This window comes from Bos grunniens, chromosome 1 (assembly GCF_055505025.1).
Source record: "Bos grunniens cultivar Pamir isolate PY7600 chromosome 1, Bosgru_T2T1.0, whole genome shotgun sequence".
NCBI lineage: Eukaryota > Metazoa > Chordata > Mammalia > Artiodactyla > Bovidae > Bos > Bos grunniens.
This window is the reverse complement of record NC_141165.1, coordinates 27,655-50,062: the sequence shown is the minus strand read 5'-3', so window position 1 is coordinate 50,062 and position 22,408 is coordinate 27,655. Positions and strand designations below refer to the sequence as shown.

At 44.5% G+C, this 22,408-nt stretch overlaps 1 protein-coding gene and 2 long non-coding RNA genes across 3 annotated transcripts in view; 2 read left to right on the top strand and 1 right to left on the bottom strand.

The window, feature by feature from the left end:
- Positions 1-5,636, top strand: part of LOC147378824 (uncharacterized) — a 46,658-nt gene extending 41,022 nt beyond the window's left edge. Inside the window, exons 2-3 of the long non-coding RNA XR_015143334.1 lie at positions 4,528-4,607; positions 5,032-5,636. This is a non-coding gene — a long non-coding RNA (uncharacterized LOC147378824). The remainder of the gene's footprint in view (positions 1-4,527; positions 4,608-5,031) is intronic.
- LOC147378823 (histone-lysine N-methyltransferase PRDM7-like) lies at positions 516-15,517 on the bottom strand. Its single transcript, XM_086320276.1, has 10 exons — positions 14,119-15,517; positions 13,589-13,712; positions 13,174-13,281; positions 8,928-8,977; positions 6,985-7,141; positions 6,041-6,142; positions 5,553-5,824; positions 4,908-4,975; positions 3,570-3,763; positions 516-1,889 (listed from the first exon to the last, which is right to left on the bottom strand). Exons 1-10 carry the CDS (start codon positions 14,191-14,193, stop codon positions 943-945), a joined length of 2,097 nt encoding a protein of 698 aa, XP_086176402.1. The 5' UTR covers positions 14,194-15,517; the 3' UTR covers positions 516-942.
- On the top strand, positions 14,178-22,350 carry LOC147378822 (uncharacterized). Its single transcript, XR_015143552.1, has 2 exons — positions 14,178-14,303; positions 21,562-22,350. It is a non-coding gene; the product is annotated as an uncharacterized LOC147378822 (long non-coding RNA).
- The last annotated feature ends 58 nt before the right edge of the window (positions 22,351-22,408 follow it).

The window sequence follows — 22,408 nt, the reverse complement described above, 5'->3', positions numbered from 1 at the left end:
AGATGCTGGTGCTCCCGCGCTGTATCACAGATGAGAATAGAGACACAGACAGGTTGAGCATCTTGCCCCAGGTCACATAGCTGCTGAGGGCAGGGCTGAGAACTGGACCCCTGTGGTTGAATCTGGAGTCCAGATGCTGTGATGACCCTGAGGGAGCGGCAAAGACCAGGTGGCCCACGCTGAGCCAGGCACCCACACGCACACACACTCACGTGCACGAGGCCTTCACTTTGAGGCTACAGGAGTCAGAGGAAGACAGAGGGCAACCAGGAGAGGCCAAAGGAGAGCCGAGGTCTATAAGGAGGAGAGGCCACTCTTTCCAGGAGGCCGGGGAATTCTCTTCCCTGGTGAGTCTGTCTCAAACCCTAGATTCCTCTCCCTGGACCCAGGAACTGACTGTCCAGTGACCTAACTGAGTTGGCTCCAGAATTATGCCTTCCCAGGGCTTCAGCTACCACTGGACCCCACTGCTGTCAGTAATAAGGGGGAAATGAGTACATAGTCTGGGCTTCAGATTTGTTTGGAGACAAAATTTATTAGGAGTACAAAAAACCACGAAGACATTTGGCATGAATATCTCCAGAACACTTAAGAGACCCTCTGCTGTTTATCTACCTCCTCTCCTGTCATGAAAGTGGAAGGTCTATCTAATCAAGTAATTCTGTGCTTATTACACTCTTTCTTTAAAATATTTATTTACGTATTTATTTATTCAGCTGCACTGTGTCTTAGTTGCAGCATGTGGGAGCTAGTTCCCCAGTCAGGTATTGAACATGGGTCCCTGAATTGGAGTCTTGGCCCCTGGACCACCTGGGGAGTCTCTCCTCACACTCTTGGTGACTGTAACAGGTCACAGACCTCCTCTGAGGCCCCCTTAGAGCTGAGGCATGGGGTGGCTGCAGTAATTCTCCTGTGACTAAAATGTAGTTTGTTGGTCATGATTCACTCACACTCCCTGCAACATAAGGCTTCTCCCCTGTGGGTCCTCTGGTGTGTGATGAGATGGCCCTTCTGACTGAAGCTTCGCCCACACTCCCCGCAAACATAGGGCTTCTCCCCTGTGTGTGTCCTCTGGTGTGTGATGAGAGTGGACTTCTGACTGAAGCTTTGCCCACACTCCCCGCAAACATAGGGCTTCTCCCCTGTGTGTGTCCTCTGGTGCGTGATGAGGAGGGACTTCCGACTGAAGCTTCGCCCACACTCCCCGCAAACATAGGGCTTCTCCCCTGTGTGTGTCCTCTGGTGTCTGATGAGATTTGACTTCTGACTGAAGCTTCGCCCACACTCCCCACAAACATAGGGCTTCTCCCCTGTGTGTGTCCTCTGGTGTCTGATGAGATTTGACTTCTGACTGAAGCTTCGCCCACACTCCCCGCAAACATAGGGCTTCTCCCCTGTGTGTGTCCTCTGGTTTGTGATGAGACTTGACCTATCCTTGGATCCTTGCCCACACTCTCCGTACTTGACTTTTATAATCCCTGAGACCCCTGCCCCCATGAATAATTTGCCTGTGTCCTCTGGATTCGGTTTCTGGCTTGTGCTGGGCTCTTCTGTGATTCTCTCATGTACCCCAGAAGCCCCCATTTGTCCTCTGGGTGAGTAGGAGGAGGCCCTTGAAATCCTCTTCAGTCTTATGCTTTTCAGCAAAGGTTGGGGCCTGTCCTTGACCTCACGACCCTCAGGTTTGTCACTTGGGCTGTGTGGATCGGAATATCGCGGCTGCTGATTTTGACTGCCTGGGCAGGGATCCTCTGGTTGCAGGTAGTCTCTTGCAGATGGTCTCAGGAGGGTCTGAGAGGGGTGATTGTGTTGGACATGTTGGCTGAGGAACTTCTGACTGGAGAAGGCCAGAGAGCAGGAGGCACATGGGTGGATCTTGGGCTTCGATTCTGCTGAAAGAGGAAGCTTTTGGTCAGGTGGCGGGTTTGCCACGGTAAGGCCGCCCCACTAATCATCTAGGTGTTGACAGTGCACGATTTGTCTCCCATCGAGTGTGTCTTTACAGTCCACTTCTCCATCCATTCTTATTCTCTACATCTACAGAAATCCAGGAAGCTTGTGTCAAGGGTCTTTTCTACATATCACCCAGACTGGGGACCTTCCAGCAGCATCAGAGGCATCGTCTCTCCTGATAGAGGTGGATTTACAGGGACCTTTCCCTGCGTATAAGTATCTGAAAAGTCATGTCACAGTGGCCACAGGTATTTTACCCTACTGAGAGATTAGACTTGATGACTTAGGTGGAATCTTCCTGATCGGCTCCCTGGGAGGGGAAAGGGTCTATTAAGTTAGGGGCACCTGGCCTGGAGCTCTCTACATGTGGGAGGCAGCACAGGGGGTCGTTAGAGCAGGTTTGAGTAAAGCTGAATTTATGGCTCCTTGTTCAAAGAGCAGCCTTTGTGTCGATCTCTGCAGGAAGTGGGTTTCAGACTGGGTGAGACCGAGTGGCCCAGATCCCACTGACTACAGGTCTCTGGCTCCTGCTGCCCCAATTGGTTCACAAATTGCTCCTCTCTCAGTTTTCCATAAATCATAAAGTAAAGGCATGTCCTTTCTCCAGCCTCACCAGTATTCACACTTCATTTATTTCACTCAGTCTTAGCCCATTTAACATGCACTAGGAAGCCCTGTTTAAAAGTACATCTCCAGCCAGACTCCTCACACCCTCACTCCCAAGCATCTTCAGCCAGCCCACTCTCCCCTCATGTCTGGCAATGAACTGACCTCTGAGGGGACTCCCTGCTGCTGTCTCTTCCCAAAAATGAACCAAAGCATTGTCTTAGCACAGAGAACATGCCATTTGCAGCTGAAAGCCTCATGGTTGTTCTATGTCACCCAAGAAGACCCCTGGGGCCTGCACATGGACATGGGCCCTGAGGCTTCTGTGTCCTGTCCAGCCTCCTTCCTCTCCCTCTATGCTTCCTCCTGCGACCACTGGCATAGCCTCTCTTCCCGGCCCTGGGACTGCAGCACTGGCTGCTTCCCTGCCTGGAATCCTTTCCCACAGGTGTTATCTCTGCAGAGACCCTGCCCACCATCCTGCACCACACCCCACCCTCTGCTCATGCTGATTGGAGGTGCTTTTCCTGCACTGGTTTTCCTCAGAGCACCAGCCCCCATCTGGTATGAAGCCCATGCTGCCCCAGGGCAGTGGTTCTGTCTGTTTTGGTGCATGGAGCCCTGTCTGGCACAGAGCATGAACTCACATGACAACAAACTGAAACAGTAACTGAATGCAAATCACTGCACTTGTGTCACTTAGAAATGGGAGGAAATGAGGAAGAAACAGGTAAGGGGCGAGAGCTGGTAGGTGCTAGAAAACTTGCTTTTTGCTTCTAAACCTTTCAGCAGAAGGTGATGTTACATATTTTTTTGCATGAAATATTAAAAATTAGAACTAACATTTTTAATATAAAATTTTTTCCTAACAGTCATATGAAATGAATCAAATTCTGAGGCATTTTAATTGCGACTAGACTGATTTTGGACTGGATTGTACTCTGCTTTGGAGTCGGACCAGGGAGGCTCCCCAGGATGGGGTGGGGTGCTGGAAGAGGGGTGGCGCTCACCTCTGGGGGCCGCGAGCTCGCTTTTCCTGCTGCTTTCCCGCTTGATGCCGAGGTCCTGGCCATACTCGTCCCCGTACCAGACCAGCAGCTCACAGCCCGGCCTGACCACCTGACAGGTTCGGTAGAAGATCTGCCCATGATACTGCAAGGCCACCAGGTTCTGCTCCTCGTCGTCCCGGGCACAGTTCACATACCTGGGGTCGAGGCCAGAAAGGGAAAGAAACCACAGGTGATGAGTCCCCTCCACTGTCGGGCCATGCCCAGCTCCTTGCCTTCAGGCTCTGAGGCCGCCATGGCTCCCACCACCCATCATGGGGATGGACCTTCTGTTCACACCTTCGACCGGGCCATGTGAATTCCCATTTCCAGATCCTGTTTTCGGTCCTCTTCCTGGCTGGAATGCTTTTCTCTCCTTTCCTAATTAACCATTTTATGAGCCCAGTTCCAGACTCGTCTGCACCTGGGCTGTCCGTGAGGCTGGTGACCTCCAGCTCCTCTAAACTCTGAATTAAGTTCTCTTTCATTCCACAGGGCTTGGTGCTCCTCTGCTAGCATGCAGCCCTCAGCACTCACCCCAGCCTGCCTTCTCTCCCGAGGCTTTCCTCCAATCTCCCCATGTGTATCCAGGGTCATATTCACTTGCCCACCCCCTCCCATGGAAACTTGGAGAGTGCTCTGACATAGCTTGAGACCCAGAACAGTGATAGTTTATTCACTTTCTTCCTGCCCTGATGAAAGAAGCGGCCCTCAGAGAACAGCCCTGCTCATGGCCATCCTGCCCCCCATTCCTTCTGAGGCCTCAGGGCCCACTTCTCACTGGAACCGAGCCTGGGGAGGTTGTTGCCTGCATAGACTCAAGGTCTCCCATGTTAGGTTATCCTGGTGCTGTGCAGTTACTTAAAAATAGGAAAATTAAGGTTACTGTTCCTGAAATCAATTGGCTAATGTCTGTCTGCAGTTGTTTTCCAAAAGGACATGGGACGTGTGATCTACCTCAGTAATGAAGTTCACGGTCTAAACTGGAACATAAAATGCTTGGTAAGTGTCAATTAAGTGAGTTAAAGTGACCCTGGTGAGTCTAGACTCAAGTTGTTTTCAAGTCCCCCAGTTTTGTTCAGCATATAGATCTGTATTTTGAGGGCACTATATTTTGAGGGCACAATATATGCTATATTTTTATTTCCTTCTTTCTAATGTCTTTTGAAGTAAAAGACCATGACATGGAGGGAAAAGAGGGAAGAAGATGTGAAAGCTATTGAAGGAGACGGGTTGAGAAGGAAAGGGGTGCGGGCTTGAGGGAAGAGCGACATCTACAAACTGCAGACTCACTGCACTCACCTCATCCAGTTGGCCAAAGACGTGTCCTTTCCATCCACATACTCATAGCAGTTTCTCCTTTTGGTGATCTGAGTGTTAGAAAAGAGATACAAGCTTTCCTCTCTCTTTTATTTTTTTTTGATAGGAAGTAATAGAAGAACTATTTCCCTCTGCAGTCATTGGTGCTCTTCAGCCTGCATGGATTCAACTGCCAGTCGGGCCAAATGGTAAGCTGCTTAATCATCATTCAAAGTCTGAGTCTCTTGGTTCACTGAAGGCAAGGGCTACACAAGGGAGGAGTCACCTCTGTGTGTCTGTACCACTGTCTCCCACCTGTCCTCTGACCTTTAGATAGGAGTCCTGCGTGTCTGTACACTGTGGTCCCACCTCTCCTCTGACCTGTAGACAGAGGTGCTGTGTGCCTGGACCACTGTCTCCCATCTCTCCTCTGAGCTTTAGATAGAGGTCCTGTGTGTCTGTACACAGTGTCTCCCACCTCTCCTCTGACCTTTAGATGTTCATGCCCAGTGCACAGTACACAGGGCTGCCCGTGTCATTGCTGACCATGTCATCACCATCTGCATCCTTGCATGTAGACATGAAGCACCCGTCACCACACACAAGCAATTCAAGGCCAGAGAACAGGGAAACAGGGGTGTTTCTCACCAGCCAGGAGTATCCACTGTTGGCGGCCTCTTCATCGTCTGTGATCTGGCCCTCATAGGGGCCAAAGTGCAGGCCCAGCGGCAGATCAGACACCTCGTTCCACACTCCAAGCCCAGCCTCAGGGATGCTTGACTCTCTGATACTTAACCCAGGGGGCAGAGTGAGGGCTGAGCGGTTGGCATGCCCCTTTTCCACTGCACAGTCCTTTACAAAGATTGGGGGCCCATGGGCAGCACAGCTGTCGATGAAGAAGTTCTGACACTCCTCACAATCTGGAGGTGAGAGCAACAGGGATGAGGGGAGGTATAGTGATGTTGCTGGTTGTAAAGAGCTTCAGAAAGAACTGGGGCACTCATGGCATGTGGCCTTGATCCTGCACCCCAAGTCATAGAGGAAAGGGATGACTGGGGGACCAAATGGTGAGGTGAGGTTATTGGACCAAGGCCTTGTAGCCCCTTCTCCACGAGTGGGCCAGCAGGGGCACTCACAGAGGTAGTCATCATCCTGGGGCTCGCTGACCTCTTGGTACACATGCCCCTTTCTTTCTCGTAGACTGTACCTCTTCACTCCAGTCTCCTTTCTTCTGAGTTCTAAGATGGAGAACAGAAGCTAAGCAAGGCTGGTGGGGTTTGGAGAGTTAGTCCCTGTTTTATTGGAAAGTGTGAGATCTCCTACTTGTTCATTTATACATTTTGTTAAAACTTGTTTACATGTATTTTTTAAACTTTTACTTTTGTAATTTTATGTTTTAATGTTACATTATTTATTTCTTGGCCAAGCTGCATGGCTTGTGGGATCTTAGTTCCCCGACCAGGAATGGAACCCATACCCCCTGCAGTGGAAGCATGGAGTCTTAACCACTTAACCACCAGGAAGTCCCTTTTCTATACTTTGTTTCTTCTTCCTTTAACTCCTGGTTCAGGAGACTGAGGCTCCTCACTGACCACAGATGCCCAGTTCAGTGTTAGCTTCCTGCACTTCCCGTTAGTAGGTTTAACTTCCCACCTTCTTAGTTAGGAAATAGTTCACTGACACATGTACTCAGAAAACATACATTGAGGGCACATGACATGTAAGGCATTGAGCAGAGGTCTGGGCATAAACACTAACGAGGCATGGTCCCTATCATCACAGCTGGATTTACTGAACTACTTTTAGCTCAAAAAAGTGTCAGCACTTTTGCATTTAATGTAAAGCTTTCAAACACTGTATGAGTTATGCATCCTTATCTTCACTTTACAGATGAGCAATCAGGACCTCAGAAAACATATAAGATTTTCCCAAGGCCCCAGTGCTAACTTCATGTCTCAAATCAGTCCAGCTTAAACCCAAGCCTACCCAAAGTCCATGCCACACACATAGTCCATACTTACTAGCTTTTCTATAGGGATTAGAGGAACTAATTAGAGGAACTCCCCAAATTTTCTCTTACCGACTTTTTGTCTGGGGTGCTGTCCAGGAGTCCTTGCTTTTCCGGGAGGGGGCACCAGTTTCTGAGCCTGCTTGGAGCCACTTGTCTTCAGCAATTTGGCTGCTCCCGGCAATTCCTTCAAACTAAATTCCTTACTTAATGGTTCTCTGGACATTGTCTTCCACATGAATAAAAGACAACATGAATTTCTTTAGTTCTTTAGGACTTTATGAAGTGTTTTCACATGCATGACTTTGACAATTCTTGGAAATACCTGGTGGAGGAGGGGTCTGAACACTGGAGTGTAAAATAAGGACCTAAGTGGGTAGTGAATCAAAACTAGAATTCATATCTTAAGGTTCTTTCCCTTCAACTTTCTACAGAAAAGTGAGAGCAAGGCAAGGAGAATAGCTGGAGGTCAGGGAAAGAAGTGGGTAAGGGCTCATAGAGAAATCCGGGGGGTTTTCTATTAATTAGTGGCCCTTTGATGGACGAGGAAGTATGGAAAATTACAGAGGGGACAACACACATCTGGAAGATAAGGTGACAAAGCAGTGAGATTGAGAAGAGAAAAGACGATCGGCAGAAACACATTTAGACAATAAAGAAAATGAGCTGAAAGTTGCAGGTTGCCATGTCCTCTTAGAGACAATGTTTGGAATTAAAGTAGCTGACCTCATCAATTCTGCTTGAACAAGGCTGTATGACTAGCTGGTTCTCCTCAGTTTCCTGATCCATAAATTGGTATACATGCTAATTTTTAATGTTACAGTGGACATGAAATTTAATAACATTTCAATAAATCATTGTGTGAGCTATTTAATACAGTATGAATGTGAGTGTACATCCCTGCCATCAATTTATCCCTTCAACTGTCTCTATATTTGAAGTCTAGCTCACAGATACTATCTTCAGCATTCTTTGATCTTCTTACTCCTAGATGAATGTTTAAATGTGGAGTCACTCATTCACAAAACATTCAGGGGGCTCTCAGGGGCTTTAAGCTGGGCCTTGACTTCTGAGAATTAACGGGTATGGGCTAGGCTCTCAAAGCTCACAACACAGGGCAGGCTAAACAAATGATTCCAAACATGAGAGTTGCCTAATCATAGCTCAGGGGAAGGACTTGTTACTTCCTCCTGCAAGAATGAGCATTTGAAATGATGCCCAGATGATGAGTTTCTACCCAAAAGTGGGTAACCTATGTGAAGTCCTTCAGTTATTTTCTTATTTGTTGCTTTTCAGTCATAAACCTGAGGCTTGTCAGTGTTGCGAGTTGCTTCCTCTTATTGGACTGGGAGGCTCTGAAGTAGGGATCCTGTCACTTTCATCATCCTGGACTGTCCACTCTACACACTGCCCAGCATGTCCTTAAGCTTCTTCATCTTGGACCGTCCACTCTACAAACTGCCCAGCAAGTCCTTAAGCTTCCCTTAGTCCGATGTCTTAGCATATCCCTCCCTAGCACAGCACAAAAGAACTGAGGTTGAAAACATCTCTCAGATGAATGATATAAAGATGTATGAATAAACTTCATAGAACTATGGAAGTTTTAATCATTTTGTAAGGAGTTTAGAAGAAGTGCTTTGGATTAGATTGCACTACCAGTGATACTGTGATCTCAGGCATATAATCAATCATTTTTTTTACCTCAGTTTTGTGATCTATAATGGTGATAGCTATATACCTACTTATAGGTACTGTAGGATTGTTTTAAGGTTTAAGTAAGTTTATTCACATAAAATGCTTAAAGTCTGAAATATTGTGAAAATAATGTAACAACAGAACAGCCTACTATTGTTCTTGTTCTTACTAACTATAAAGATGGTGATGATACCAGACATTGTGCTAAAGATTCAGGACAGGAAGGCAGCAGTCTCCAGGATCTCTGTTTTCTCCTATTCTCACCTGTGACTGGATCCATGAGGAGGATATTTTGGCAACAGGATTTGGGAAATACTCACATTCTGGTGTTTATTGTGCTCCACTCTGAAGGCCATCGAAGAAAGTTTACCTAAAAAATGATGGGAATCAGTGTTTTGGTTGGTAAATGTTTCCAAACTCTGGGCATTCTAATTAAAGACACATAATTTTGAGCCAGAGAGTGACAAGGACAAGGATTACCAAAGGAGGAATGGAAAATGATTTCTGTATCATCAACTCCTATGCTTCCACTGGGAGCATTACATAATTTTATTAAAATTAAAAAAAATATGAAACTTCATCTGTGCCTCATCTGATGTCCATAAAGTATCTAATAAATTTACTAGCCTTTCATGGCAAAAATACTCAACAAACTAGAAATAGAAGGAAGTGACTGTAATATAATAAAGGTCATATAGGAAAAGTCTACCTCTAACATCATAGTCATCAGTTAAAAGCTGAAAACTTCTCTAAGATCCAGCAAAAAGGCAAGGATGCCTATTCTCAACATTTCTATTCACCATAATGTTAGAAGTCCTAGCCAGGGCATTAAGTTAGAAAAGGAAACAAAAGGCTTCTATTTGGAAAGAAACAAGTAAAATTATGTCTGTTCACAGAGGACATGATTTTATGTACAGAAAAATCTTTAAAATTCCACACATACACAAAAACCTACACAGAAAGTTGCATGGTACAAAATCAACATTCAAATATTTTTCCATGCATGAGTGATAACCACTCCAAAAAGGAAAATAAGAAAACAATCCTATTTATTTTTCATTTTTTAAAAACTATAGTCAAGATCTAAATTTAAATTAAAAAATATTTATTTTTATTTATTTATTTGTGCCAGGTCTTTGTTGCAGCATGTGGGATCTAGTTCCCTGACCAGGGACTAAACCCAAGTTCTCTGCATTGGGAGTGTGGAGGCTTAGCCTCTGGACTACCAGAGAAGTCCCAATAATGTTATTTGTAAGAGCATCAAAAAGAATGAAATACATGGGAGTGAACTTGAGGAGATGAAAGACTTATACATTGAAAACTACAAAGTATTGCTGAAAGGAATCTGACACAAGTAAATAGAAAAGCGTCTCATGTTTATGGATTTGGAGACTTATTATTAAGCTGTTCATACTACCCAAAGCAAGTTAAAGATTCAATGCAATTCCTATTAAAATCCCAATGGAATTTTCTTCTGATATATAAAATCCATCCTACAGTTAATACTGAATCTCAGAGGACCCCAAATAGGCAAAACAATCTTAGAAAGAACAGCAAAGCTGGAGGCCTCTGATTTCAGAATATATTACAAAGTTACAGGAACCAAAAGAGTATAGTTTTGGCATAAAGTTTGTGCTTAGTTGCTCAGTCTTGCTGACTCTTTGTGACCTTTTGGACTGTAGCCCACCAGGCTCTTCTGTCCAGGGGATTTCTCAGGCAAGAATACTGGAATGGGGTTGCCATTTCCTTCTCCAGGGGCTGTTCTTAACCCATGGATTGAACTTGCATCTCCTGTGTCTCCTGCATTGAAGGCAGATTCTTCACTTGCTGAGCCACTGAGGAAGCCCGTTAGCATAAAGACAGACATGTCAATCAATGGAACAGAATAGACAGCCAGAAATAAACAGAAATACATTCTTGGATACATGGTCTAATGATCTTCATCAAGGGTGCCAAGACAATGGGGAAAGTTTAATCCCTATAACAAATGGTGCTGGGGAAACAAAATATCCATATGCAAAATAATAAAGATTTTACATCATGAAGAAAAATCAACTCAGAATGGATTCAAGACCTAAATGCAAGATTTGACAAGACTCTTAGAGGAAAACAAGGGTGAAGCTTCATGATACTGAATCAGCAATGATTTCTTAGATATGGTACCAAGTGCACAAGTATTAGTAACAAATTAAAAATACACAAAGAGATTACATCAATCTTAAAATCTCTGTGCAGCAAAGGACACAGTGAACGGAGTGAAAAGGCCACCTATGGGACTGTAGAAAATATTTGTAAAATATGTATCTGATAAGGGGTTAATAAGCATACACCAATATGAAGCCTACCTATAAGTCAGGAAAAGAACCTGATTGACCATGATGGCATCCTGATATCAAACTTCCATGCTTCAGCATTGTAAGAAAACAAATTTCTGTGGTTTAAGGCATGCAGTCTGTTTTGTTATGGTGGTCTGAGCTGACTAACACAGTGGGAGAAGGAATTCAATAGACATTTCTCCAAAGAAGATACACAAATGGCCAACAAACATATGAAAAGATGCTCAACATTACTAATCAATAAGGAAATACAAATTGAAACCTTCTGTGATGGGCAATATAAATAAGAAGACAATAGCAAGTTTGGTAAGGATATGGAGAAATAGGAACCCTTATACACTATTGTTGGAAATGTAAAATGTTGCAACCTTCATAGAAAACAGTATGGAGTTTCTTCAGGAAATTAGAACTGCTGTATGATCTAGCAATCCAACTCAAGAGTCTATTTCCATAAAAAATTGAAAGGAAGATCTTGAATAAATAGTGTGCACATCTTTGGTCATTGCAGCATTATTCCCATTTGGTGAGATGTGGAAGAATCTAAATGTTCATTGGTGGATAAACAGATAAAGATTATATATAAGATATATCTTATATCTGTTATATACACAGGCACATATGGGAATGTTTTTAAGCCTTAAAAAAGAATTCTGTCATATGCTACATCAGGGATGGGCCTTGATGATATGCTAAGTGAAATGAACCAATCCAAAAAAGACAAATATTGCCTGATTCCACTTCTATGAGGTATCTAAGTTAATCAAACCCATGGAAACAGAAAATATAATCATGGTTGCCAAGGGCTATGAGGAGGAAGGATTGGAGAATTGTTCCTTAGTGGGTTAGGGCTTCAATCACGCAAGATGGAAAAGTTCTACAGATTTGTTGTGCAGCAATGTGTGTATATATATCCCCAGTGGCTCAGCGGTAAAGAATCCACCTGCAATGCAGGAGATGCAACAGATGCAGGTTCGATCCCTGGGTTGGGAAGATCACCTGGAGCAGGAAATGGCAACCCACTCCAGTATTCTTGCCTGGAGAATCCCATGGACAGAGGAGCCTGGTGGGCTACAGTCCTTGGGTATGCAAAGAGTCAGACATGATGGAGCAATTAACATTATGGCCACTAACACTAATGTGTACATAGTTAGCAAGAGAGTACCATACACTCAGAAATTCTTAAGGTAAATAATGATGTGCAGAGGTATGGTGGACCGTGGCGTATGTATTCCCTATGAAGAATCTCTCTTCATGTCAAAACCTTTGCAGACAACCAAATGTTTGATTTTCATGTCCCTTTCACTAGTTTTAATAACCTAAGGGAACAGAGGAACTTCCCTGGTGGCACAGTGGATGAGAATCTGCCTGCCAATGCAGAGGACACAGGTTCGATCACTGGTCCAGGAAGATTCCACTTTCTTCCGGGCCACTAAGCCTGTGTGTCACAAACTGCTGAGCCTGCATGTGCTCTGAATGAGAAGCCACTCACGCAACCAGAGAAAGCCCGTGCACAGCCACGAAGACCCAGTGCAGCCAAAACTAAATAAATAATTTTTAAAAATCTCGGAGAACAGAAATCTATAGATGGAGAATCATAGAACTATCTAAATTGTTTGCTCCAGTCTAGGCAGATTAACTCTTCTAAACTATCTGAGCAGCAGAAGAGGAAGTGAGCTGCTCACTTCTATTTTATAATGAGTGTCCTTCATTTTATTTACCTGATGCTGTCTCTGGTCAGTGAAATGTGGGAAAGATGAGGGAGAATAACTAGTTCTCTCAAACCCTTTCCCAGAATTAAAACAAAGAATTAATTTCACCTTAGGGTAAGAAGATCATGTGTTGTTTTATATACCTACATAAATAATGTATCTTGACATAATATGTTAATCATTTCCTCTTCTAAGAGATTTAATCCAATAACCAATTATGAGATTAGTATTAAATCTCTTTGGTGAATTTATTTCTAAGGTTTCTTTAACTGCCTTTCATTAAGAATGTTTAGCAAAAATAATTCTTTTTAAAAAGAATGATAAATTTTAAACATAAAACTTTTGAGAATTACACTGGAAAACCTATACATTCATCTTCATTCAGGCTTATGTAAATATTCAGCCACAACCACTTTGGAATGCTGAAAATTATGTTTTCTTTGCTAATGGCTGAGATATAGTTGAGACCTAAGCCCAGACTGGTTTCAGGAAGACACCTCTAAATCCTCCTGGCCCCTCACCTTGCTGCCTTGGTGTCCATTCTTCATCAGAATCCTCAGTGTCATCTGCCTGGAGTTTGATGACCTGCCTGTGGTGATGCATGAATGCTGGTCGAGTGGCTCTGAAACCTGGAAAGAAGCAAAATATTTGTTATAAGAAGGAGGAACAAAGCACAGAAGCAATGGAAAGTGTCACAAAGTCAGGGAAATCAGTAGGATGGGCTGGGAAAATCTAGAAAAAGGCAAGAGGTGAGCTCTGCACTGCAGGGTCAACCTCCCTTTAGTACAAAACAATAAACATTTCCTCCAGGTTAGTCTCCACACAAAAGGGAACTGTAAGCAAATGAAGCCACCTAAGAGAGGGCCAAGTGAACACCAAGGGTGAAGACCTGTTTCATGTTTCCCAGGCTCATGGGCACCCAGCACTTCCTGTTACCTATAGCAATCAGCGCTTCGTAGTTCCTTTTCACATTCCTATATCGAATTTTTTCCCATTCTCCCATCTCTTCCCATTCTTCCTTGGAGAAGTATACAGAGATGTCTTTGAAAGCATCTTTGGCCTAAGGAAAATAATAGATTTCATCAGTGATTTACTAATATAAGTCAGACCTTAGAGCTGGGTCTTCTCCTCCACCTTTTGTGCAGGGAGTAGCCTGAAGCTACTGGATGGTCTCTGTGAGACAGGGATGAAGACTTTCCTTCCCTACTGTGTCCTGCTTAATTGAGCACACACTGAGCATTTTCCTAACTCTTCCTGGACACAAAGAAGTTGACAATACTAGTGTCCTGTTTTGTCCCACTCCACCCCACCATCTCAGACAGGACCAGGCATTCCCATCCTGTGTATGGTCGTAGAGAAGTTCACTCAGCTAACCAGGCAAGCAGTCTGTGGTCCTTCAGGGACCAGCGCCATGTCCTTCCTATAGAGCTGGCTTAGAGCCCAGCTTTGCCGCCTCTGCCTCTCACCGTGGGCTTCCACTCTGTTCTCCCAGCATCTCCCTCAGTGCTCTCCTCTGGAGATGTGTTCGGCCTCATGGCCATTGGAGTGCTCAACGCCAAGGTGCCTGTGGAAGAAGAAGGTGCTGAGATAACCCAGACCACTGTCCAGAGCCTGGTCTGTCTTCCTTGGGTGGAGTGTCCAAGGCAAGAAGGTGAGGGGAATGTCGGGGTGAGGGTATTGGTGGGATGGACAGATCCCGACTAGCTATGACAGACAAGCCTAATGTGAACTAGAGTTGGTTTCTTTGGTTCCCCTACAATTCAGCCCCTCCGAGGAAAGGCACTGGGTGGCACATTCTGTGGGTGATGGAGGGATTCCTGAGGAGACCTGGAAGCCCCTAACTGCTGGACTGGGGTCTGGCTGAAATCAGGGCTCTGTTCCAGTGCTGCTGCTGCTGCTAAGTCGTTTCAGTCGTGTTCAACTCTGTGCGACCCCATAGACGGCAGCCCACCAGGCTCCCCTGTCCCTGGAATTCTCCAGGCAAGAACACTGGAGTGGGTTGCCATTTCCTTCTCCAGTGCATGAACGGGAAAAGGGAAAGTGACGCAACTCCTAGCGACCCCTTGGACTGCAGCCCACCAGGCTCCTCCGTCCATGGGGTTTTCCAGGCAAGAGTACTGGAGTGGGTTGCCATTGCCTTCTCCGCTGTTCCAGTGCAGGAGAGGGAATATTTCTCCAAGAAGGGTTTTGAGGATCTCATCCTGGGGACTCAGAAAAATCTGGGCATAATGTGGGTTCTACGTCTAAGGGACAGGTCACTTGGCTTGAGGAGATCTGGGTCACACGGGCTGAAGGAACTGGGGTCTTCAGACAGAGGGGACTGGGAATCTTTTGGCTGATGTAGAATGCGCAGGGTGAGATAACTTGGGATCTTTGAGGCTGAGGAAATCGGGGGTTTCTTATTAAGGCGCTTTAGGTGTCTGACAGGCAGGACAGTGGGAGTCTTGAGGATGAAGAGTTTTAAGAGCTCCCAGGCTGAGGTATTCAGGGTCTCCGAGGTTAAGGAAATTTGGTCTGTCTGCGGGTGCTATTTTTAGGGTCCCTCAGGCTGAGGGGAACTGGGGTTACTCTAGGTATTTGAGGGTCGCAGCACTAGGGGATTTGGTGTTTCTGAGGGTGAACGGACTTGTAGTCCCTGAAGCTGACGAGACGCAAGCTTCCTTCAGATTAGGATTCAGGTTCCTCAAAGCTGACAGGATTTCGGGCCTCCCACCCTGGAATTTGAAGCCGTCAGGCTAAGGGTTTATGAGGGTTGCACGCGGTGTGTTCCCATCAGTCTCCTCGCTGTCCTGCGGCACTGCCCAACCCCGCCTGGGGCCCGCTAGCACCACAGAGACGTCCAGTCCTCTTGCGCTGAGGTGAAGTGAAGGGCGAGCCGCCGGGCTGTACCCTGTCAGGCACGAGCGACCAATCAGCGTTGTGACAGAGGCAGTCTGGCCAATAGGCGCTGGGAGGGTGCAGAGCGCGATGGAGGCCCCGCCCCACCGCTCGGGGATTGGCCGCTCTGGGGGCGTGTCTGTCAAGAAGCCTCAAGCGCGCAGGTGCATCTCGGCCGTTTTCTTTGCTAGTTTTCAGGCATGGCCTCTTAGGCCTGGATCCTCAAGTGGGCAGGTTGTCCTCAGGCTCGATGTTTCCTTCCAGTGCCCTCAACTGGAATCTCGGCTCCACCAGACAGTAGTTGTGCTCCTGGACTTTCTCCTAGGCCCACCTGTGCCCTCCCTTGTCAAATCCAGTTTTGACAAGAACTCTATGTGATGAGTAGTGCATTATTCAGGGGAAAACGGTGTAATTAAATTCTGATGAGACACAGGATAAACAACATATGGTTAAAGATTTAAATGCAAGGCATGGAATAAGTATGTTAGAAAAAACTTGGAGGATTTTAAACCTCAAAGTAGCAGTGGCACTGATGAGTCATCTGTATATTTAATGTAGGTATTAAAAGCCTTCAGAAATGAGGCATAAATAAAACCTCAAAGCCTTGCAAGTATTTTCTGTAAAATGAGGCATCGAACTGGAGGACAAAGGATCCACAGAGCTGAGTTTGCTTGACGCCTACTGGCTTCACAAGATAAAACAGGGACACTGTTTCTGGCCCTTAGCTAGATTTGTTCACAGAAAAATAACGTGATTTCCATGTATTGGAAACAAGACAACTGACTGTAGAATTAGTATCAAGTGGTGGTTGGGAGTCTGGGCGGAGAAATGTTACCAGGAAAGTGAGTTTACCTCTTGGTGGGTGTTGAGCCAGAAGATACAACCCAGACAAAGCTCATGGGAAGGAAAAGTGTATTACTTGCAGAACTATGGAGAACACCATGGAGCTTTCCAGAGGAGTATCTCTCTCTAAACCACAAAGTTGGGGAAGCTTTAATCTATGGGTACAGGCATGTTCAGGCTTTCATGGTGGCTCAGACGGTAAACAATCTGCCCATACCAGAAGACCCAGGTTCAATCCCTAAGTGGGGAAGATCACCGGAGGAGGGCCTGGCAGTCCACTCCAGTATTCTTGCCTGGAGAATCCCATGGACAGAGGAGCCTGATGGTCCAGGGGGTTGCAAAGAGTCAGACACGAGTAAGTGGCTAACAGATTAACTTTACAGGCATGATCATTAAGGGTCTTGGGCTGTGGCAGACTCCAAGCTTCCGTTGATTGAAATCTTTAGAGTCAGAACCAGTCACCATCAGCATCCCTTACATTCCAGCTGGCCTGGTATAGATTTAGATATCTATTCTTGATATAGATATCTATTCTTCTTTATATTCTTTCCCCTTATCAGTTCAGTTCAGTCGCTCAGTTGTGTCTGACTCTGTGATCACATGGACTGAAATACACCAGCCTTCTCTGTCCATCACTAACTCCCAGAGCTTGCTCAACTCATGTCCATTGAATCGGTGATGCCATCAACCATCTCATCCTCTGTCATCCCCTTCTCCTCCCACCTTCAATCTTTCCCAGCATCAGGGTCTTTTCAAATGAGTCAGTTCTTCACATCAGGTGGCCAAAGTATCGGAGCTTCAGCTTCAGCATCAGTCCTTCCAATGAATATTCAGGACTGATTTCCTCTAGGACTGACTGGTTGGATCTCTTTGCAGTCCAAGGGACTCTCAAGAGTCTTCTCCAACACCACAGTTCAAAAGCATCAATTCTTTGGCACTCAGCTTTCTTCATGGCCCAACTCTCATAACCATACATGACTACTGGAAAAACCATAGCTTTGACTAGATGGACCTTTCTTGGCAAAGTAATGTCTCTGCTTTTTAATATGCTGTCTAGGTTGGTCATAACTTTCCTTCCAAGAAGCAAGTGTCTTTGAATTTCATGGCTGCAGTCACCATCTGCAGTGATTTTGGAGCCCAAGAAAATAAAGTCTGTTACGGTTTCAATTGTTTCTCCATCTATTTGCCATGAAGTGATGGAACCGAATGCCATGATCTTTGTTTTCTGAATGTTGAGCTTTAAGTCAGCTTTTAAACTCTCCTCTTTCACTTTCATCAAGAGTCTCTTAGTTCTGCTTCATTTTCTGCCATAAGGGTGGTGTCATCTGCATATCTGAGGTTATTGGTATTTCTCCCGGCAATCTTGATTCCAGCTTGTGCTTCATTTAGCCTGGCATTTCCCATGATGTACTCTGCACATAAGTTATGTAAACATGGTGACAATATACAGCCTTGATGTACTCTTTTCTCAATTTAGAACTAGTCTGTTGTCTAGTTGTTCTCAATGTAGAACTAGTCTAGTTGTAACTGTTGCTTCTTGACCCTCATACAGATTTCTCAGGAGGCAGGTTAGGTGGTCTGGTATTCCCAACTTTTGGGAATTTTCCAACAGTTGGTTGTGATCCACAGTCAAAGTCTTTGGTGTAGTCAATAAAGCAGAAGTAGATGTTTTTCTGGACTCTCTTGCTTTTTCTATGACCCAGTGGATATTGGCAATTTGATCTCTGGTTCCTCTGTCTTTTCTAAATCCAGCTTGAACATCTGGAAGTTCTTGGTTCACGTATGTTGAAACCTCACTTGGAGAATTTTGAGCATTACTTTGCTAGCATGTGAGATGAGCGCAATTGTGCAATAGTTTGAACATTCTTTGGCAGTGCTTTTCTTTGGAATTGGAATGAAAACTGACCTTTTCCAGCCCTGTAGCCACTGCTGAGTTTTCCAAATTTGCTGGCATGTTGAGTGCAGCATTTTAAGAGCATCATCTTTTAGGACTTGCAATAGCTCAGCTGGAATTCCACTTGCTTTGTTCGTAGTGATGCTTCCTAAGGCCCATTTGACATCACATTCGAAGATGTCTGGCTCTAGGTGGGTGAAAACACCATCGTGATTATCTGGGTCATTAAGCTCTCTTTTGTATAGTTCTGTGTATTCTTGCCACCTCTTCTTAATATCTATTGCTTCAGAAATGGTCCATACCTTTTGTGTCCTTTACTGTGCCCATCTTTGCATGAAATGTTCCCTTGGTAGCTTTAATTTTCTTAAAGAGATCTCTATTATTTCCCATTCTATTGTTTCCCTCTATTTTTTTTTTCCACATTGTTCACTTAAGAGATTTTTCTTATATCTCCTTGGTATTCTTTGGAACCTTGCATTCAGATGGGTATATCTTTTTCCTTTTCTCCTTTGCCTTTAGCTTCTCTTCTTTTCTCAGCTATTTGTAAGGCCTCCTCAGACAACCCTTTTGCCTTTCTGCATTTCATTTTGGTGGATGGTTTTGATCATGGCCTCCTGTACAATATTAGGAACCTCCATCCATAGCTCTTCAGGCACTTTGTTTATCAGATCTAATCCCTTGAATCTATTTGTCACTTCCACTGTATAATCATAAGGGATTTGATTTATGTCATACCTGAATGGCAGGTATAACATACTTTCTTCAATTGAAGTCTGAATTTTGCAATAAGGACATCATGATATGAGCCACAGTCAGCTCCTGGTCTTGTTTCTGCTGACTGTATAGAGCTTCTCCATCTTTGGCTACAAAGAACATAATCATCTGATTTTGGTATTGACCTTCTTGTGATACCCATGTGTAGAGTCTTCTCTCGGGTTGTTGAAAGATAGTGTTTGCTATGACCAGTGCATTTTCTTTGCAAAACTCTGTTAACCTTTGCCCTGCTTCAATTTGTACTCCAAGGCCAAACTTGCTGGTTACTCCAGGTATCTCTTGACTTCCTACTTAAAAAAAATTAATTTATTTTAACTGGAGGCGGATTACTTTACAATATTGTGGTGGTTTTTGCCATACGCTGACATGAGTCAGTCATGGGTGTACATGTGTCCCCCTGTCCCAAAGCCCCCTCCCACTTCCCTCCCCATCCCATCCCTCTGGGTTGTCCCAGTACACCAGCTTTGAGTGCCCTGTTTCATGCATCTAACTTGGACTGGTCATCTAGTTCACATATGGTAATATACATGTTTCAATGCTATTCTGTCATATCATCCCACCCTCGTCTTCTCCCACAGAGTCCAAAAGTCTGTTCTTTACATCTGTGTCTCTTTTCCTCTTGTCTATAGGGTCATCGTTATGATGTTTCTAAATTCCATATATATATGTGTTAATATACTGTATTGGTGTTTTTCTTTCTGACTTACTTCACTCTGAATGACAGGCTCCAGTTTCATCCACCTCATTGGAACTGACTCAAATGTGTTCTTTTTCATAGCTGAGTAATATTCCATTGTGTATATGTATTACAACTTTCTCATCCATTCATCTGCCTATGGACATCTAGGTTGCTTCCTGTCCTGCTAAGTCACTTCAGTCGTGTCCGACTCTGCGAGACCCCATAGACGACAGGCCACCAGGCTCCCCTGTCCCTGGGATTCTCCATGCAAGAGCACTGGAGTGGGTTGCCATTTCCTTCTCCAATACATGAAAGTGAAGTCGTGTCTGACTCCTAGCAACTCCATGGACTGCAGCCTACCAGGCTCCTCTGTCCATGGGATTTGCCAGGCAAGAGTACTGGAGTGGGTTGCCATTGCCTTCTCCTGTCCTGCTTCCTGTCCTAGCTGTTGTAAACAGTGTTGCAATGAACATTGGTGTACAGGTGTCTCTTTCAATTCTGGTTTCCTTGGTGTGTATGCCCAGCAGTGGGATTGCTGGGTCATATGGCAATTCTATTTCCAGTTTTTTAAGGAATTTCCACACTGTTCTCCATAGTGGCTGTACTAGTTTACATTCCCACCAACAGTGTAAGAGGGTTCCCTTTACTCAACACCATCTCCAGCATTTACTGTTTGTAGACTTTTAAATGGCAGCCATTCTGACTGGCGTGAGATGGTACGTCATGGTGGTTTTAATTTGCATTTCTGATAATGAGTCATGTTGAGCATCTTTTCATGTGTTTGTTAGCCATCTGTTTGTTTTATTTGGAGAAATGTCTGTTTAGTTCTTTGGCCCATTTTTTGATTAGGTCATTTATTTTTCTGGTATTGAGCTGCATGAGCTGCTTGTATATTTTGGAGATTGAGTCTTTGTCAGTTGTTTCATTTGCTATTATTTTCTCCCATTCTGTCTTTTCACCTTGCTTATAGTTTCCTTCATTGTGTAAAAGCTTTTAAGTTTAATTAGGTCCTATTTGTTTATTTTTGCTTTTATTTCCATTACTCTGGGAGGTGGGTCATAGAGGATCTTGCTGTGATTTACGTCAGAGAGTGTTCTGCCTATGTTTTCCTCTAGGAGTTTTATAATTTCTGGTCTTAAATTTAGATCTTTAATCCATTTTGAGTTTACTTTTGTGTATGGTCTTAGAAAGTGTTCTAGTTTCATTCTTTTACAGGTAGTTGACCAGTTTTCCCAGCACCACTTGTTAAAGAGATTGTCTTTTCTCCATTGTATATTTTTGCCTCCTTTGTCAAAGATAAGGTGTCCATAGGTTCGTGGATTCATCTCTGGGCTTTCTACTTTGTTATGTTGATCTATATTTCTGTATTTGTGCCAGTACCATACTGTCCTGATGACTGTAGCTTTGTAGTATAGTCTGATTCACTTCCTGCTTTTGAATTCCAGTCCCCTATGATGAAAACCACATCTTATTTTGGTATTAGTTCTAGAAGGTCTTGTAAGTCCTCATAGAACCATTCAACTTCAGCTTCTTTGGGATTGATGGTTGGGACATAGACTGGGATTATTCTGATATTGAATGGTTTGCCTTGGAGACAAAGAGAGATCATTCTGTCATTTTTTAGATTGCACCCAAATACTGCATTTTGGACTCCTGTTGACTATGAGGGCTACTCCATTTTTTCTAAGGAATTCTTGCCCATAGCAGTAGATGTAATGATCATCTGAATTAAATTCTCCCACTCCAGTCCATTTTAGTTCACTGATTCCTAAAATGTCAATGTTCACTCTTGCCATCTCCTATTTGACCACATCCAATATCCTGTATTTCCTAATATTCCAGGCTCTATGAGAGTTGGACTGTGAAGAAAGCTGAGCACCAAAGAATTGATGCTTTTGAACTGTGGTGCTGTAGAAGACTCTTGAGAATCCCTTGGACTGCAAGGAGATCCAACCAGTCCATTCTGAAGGAGATCAGCCCTGGGATTTCTTTGGAAGGAATGATGCTAAAGCTGAAATTCCAGTACTTTGGCCACCTCACGTGAAGAGTTGACTCATTGGAAAAGACTCTGATGCTGGGAGGGATTAGGGGCAGGAGGAGAAGGGGACGACAGAGGATGAGATGGCTGGATGGCATCACTGACTCGATGGACGTGAGTCTGAGTGAACTCCGGGAGTTGGTGATGGACAGGGAAGCCTGGTGTGCTGTGATTCATGGGGTCGCAGAGTCAGACACGACTGAGCGACTGAACTGAACTGATGCAATATTGTTCTTTACTGCATCAGACTTTACTTCCATCACCAGTCACATCCACAACTGGGCACTATTTTCACTTTTGCTCTGTCTCTTCATTCTTTCTGGAGTTATTTCTCCACTATTCTCCAGTAGCATAGTTGGGCACTGACTGACCTGGGGAGTTCATCGCTCAGTGTCATATCTTTTTGCCTTTTCATACTGTTCATGGAGTTCTCAAGGCAAGAATACTGAAGTGGTTTTCCAATACTGAAGTGGTCCCTTCTCCAGTGGACCATGTGTTGTCAGAACACTCCACCATGAACCTTTCGTCTTGGGAGGCCCTACACAGCATGGCTCATTGTTTCATTGAGTTCAACAAAGCTGTAGTCCATGTGATCAGTTTGGTTAGTTTTCTGTGATTGTGGTTTTCATTCTGTCTGCCCTCTTACGAATA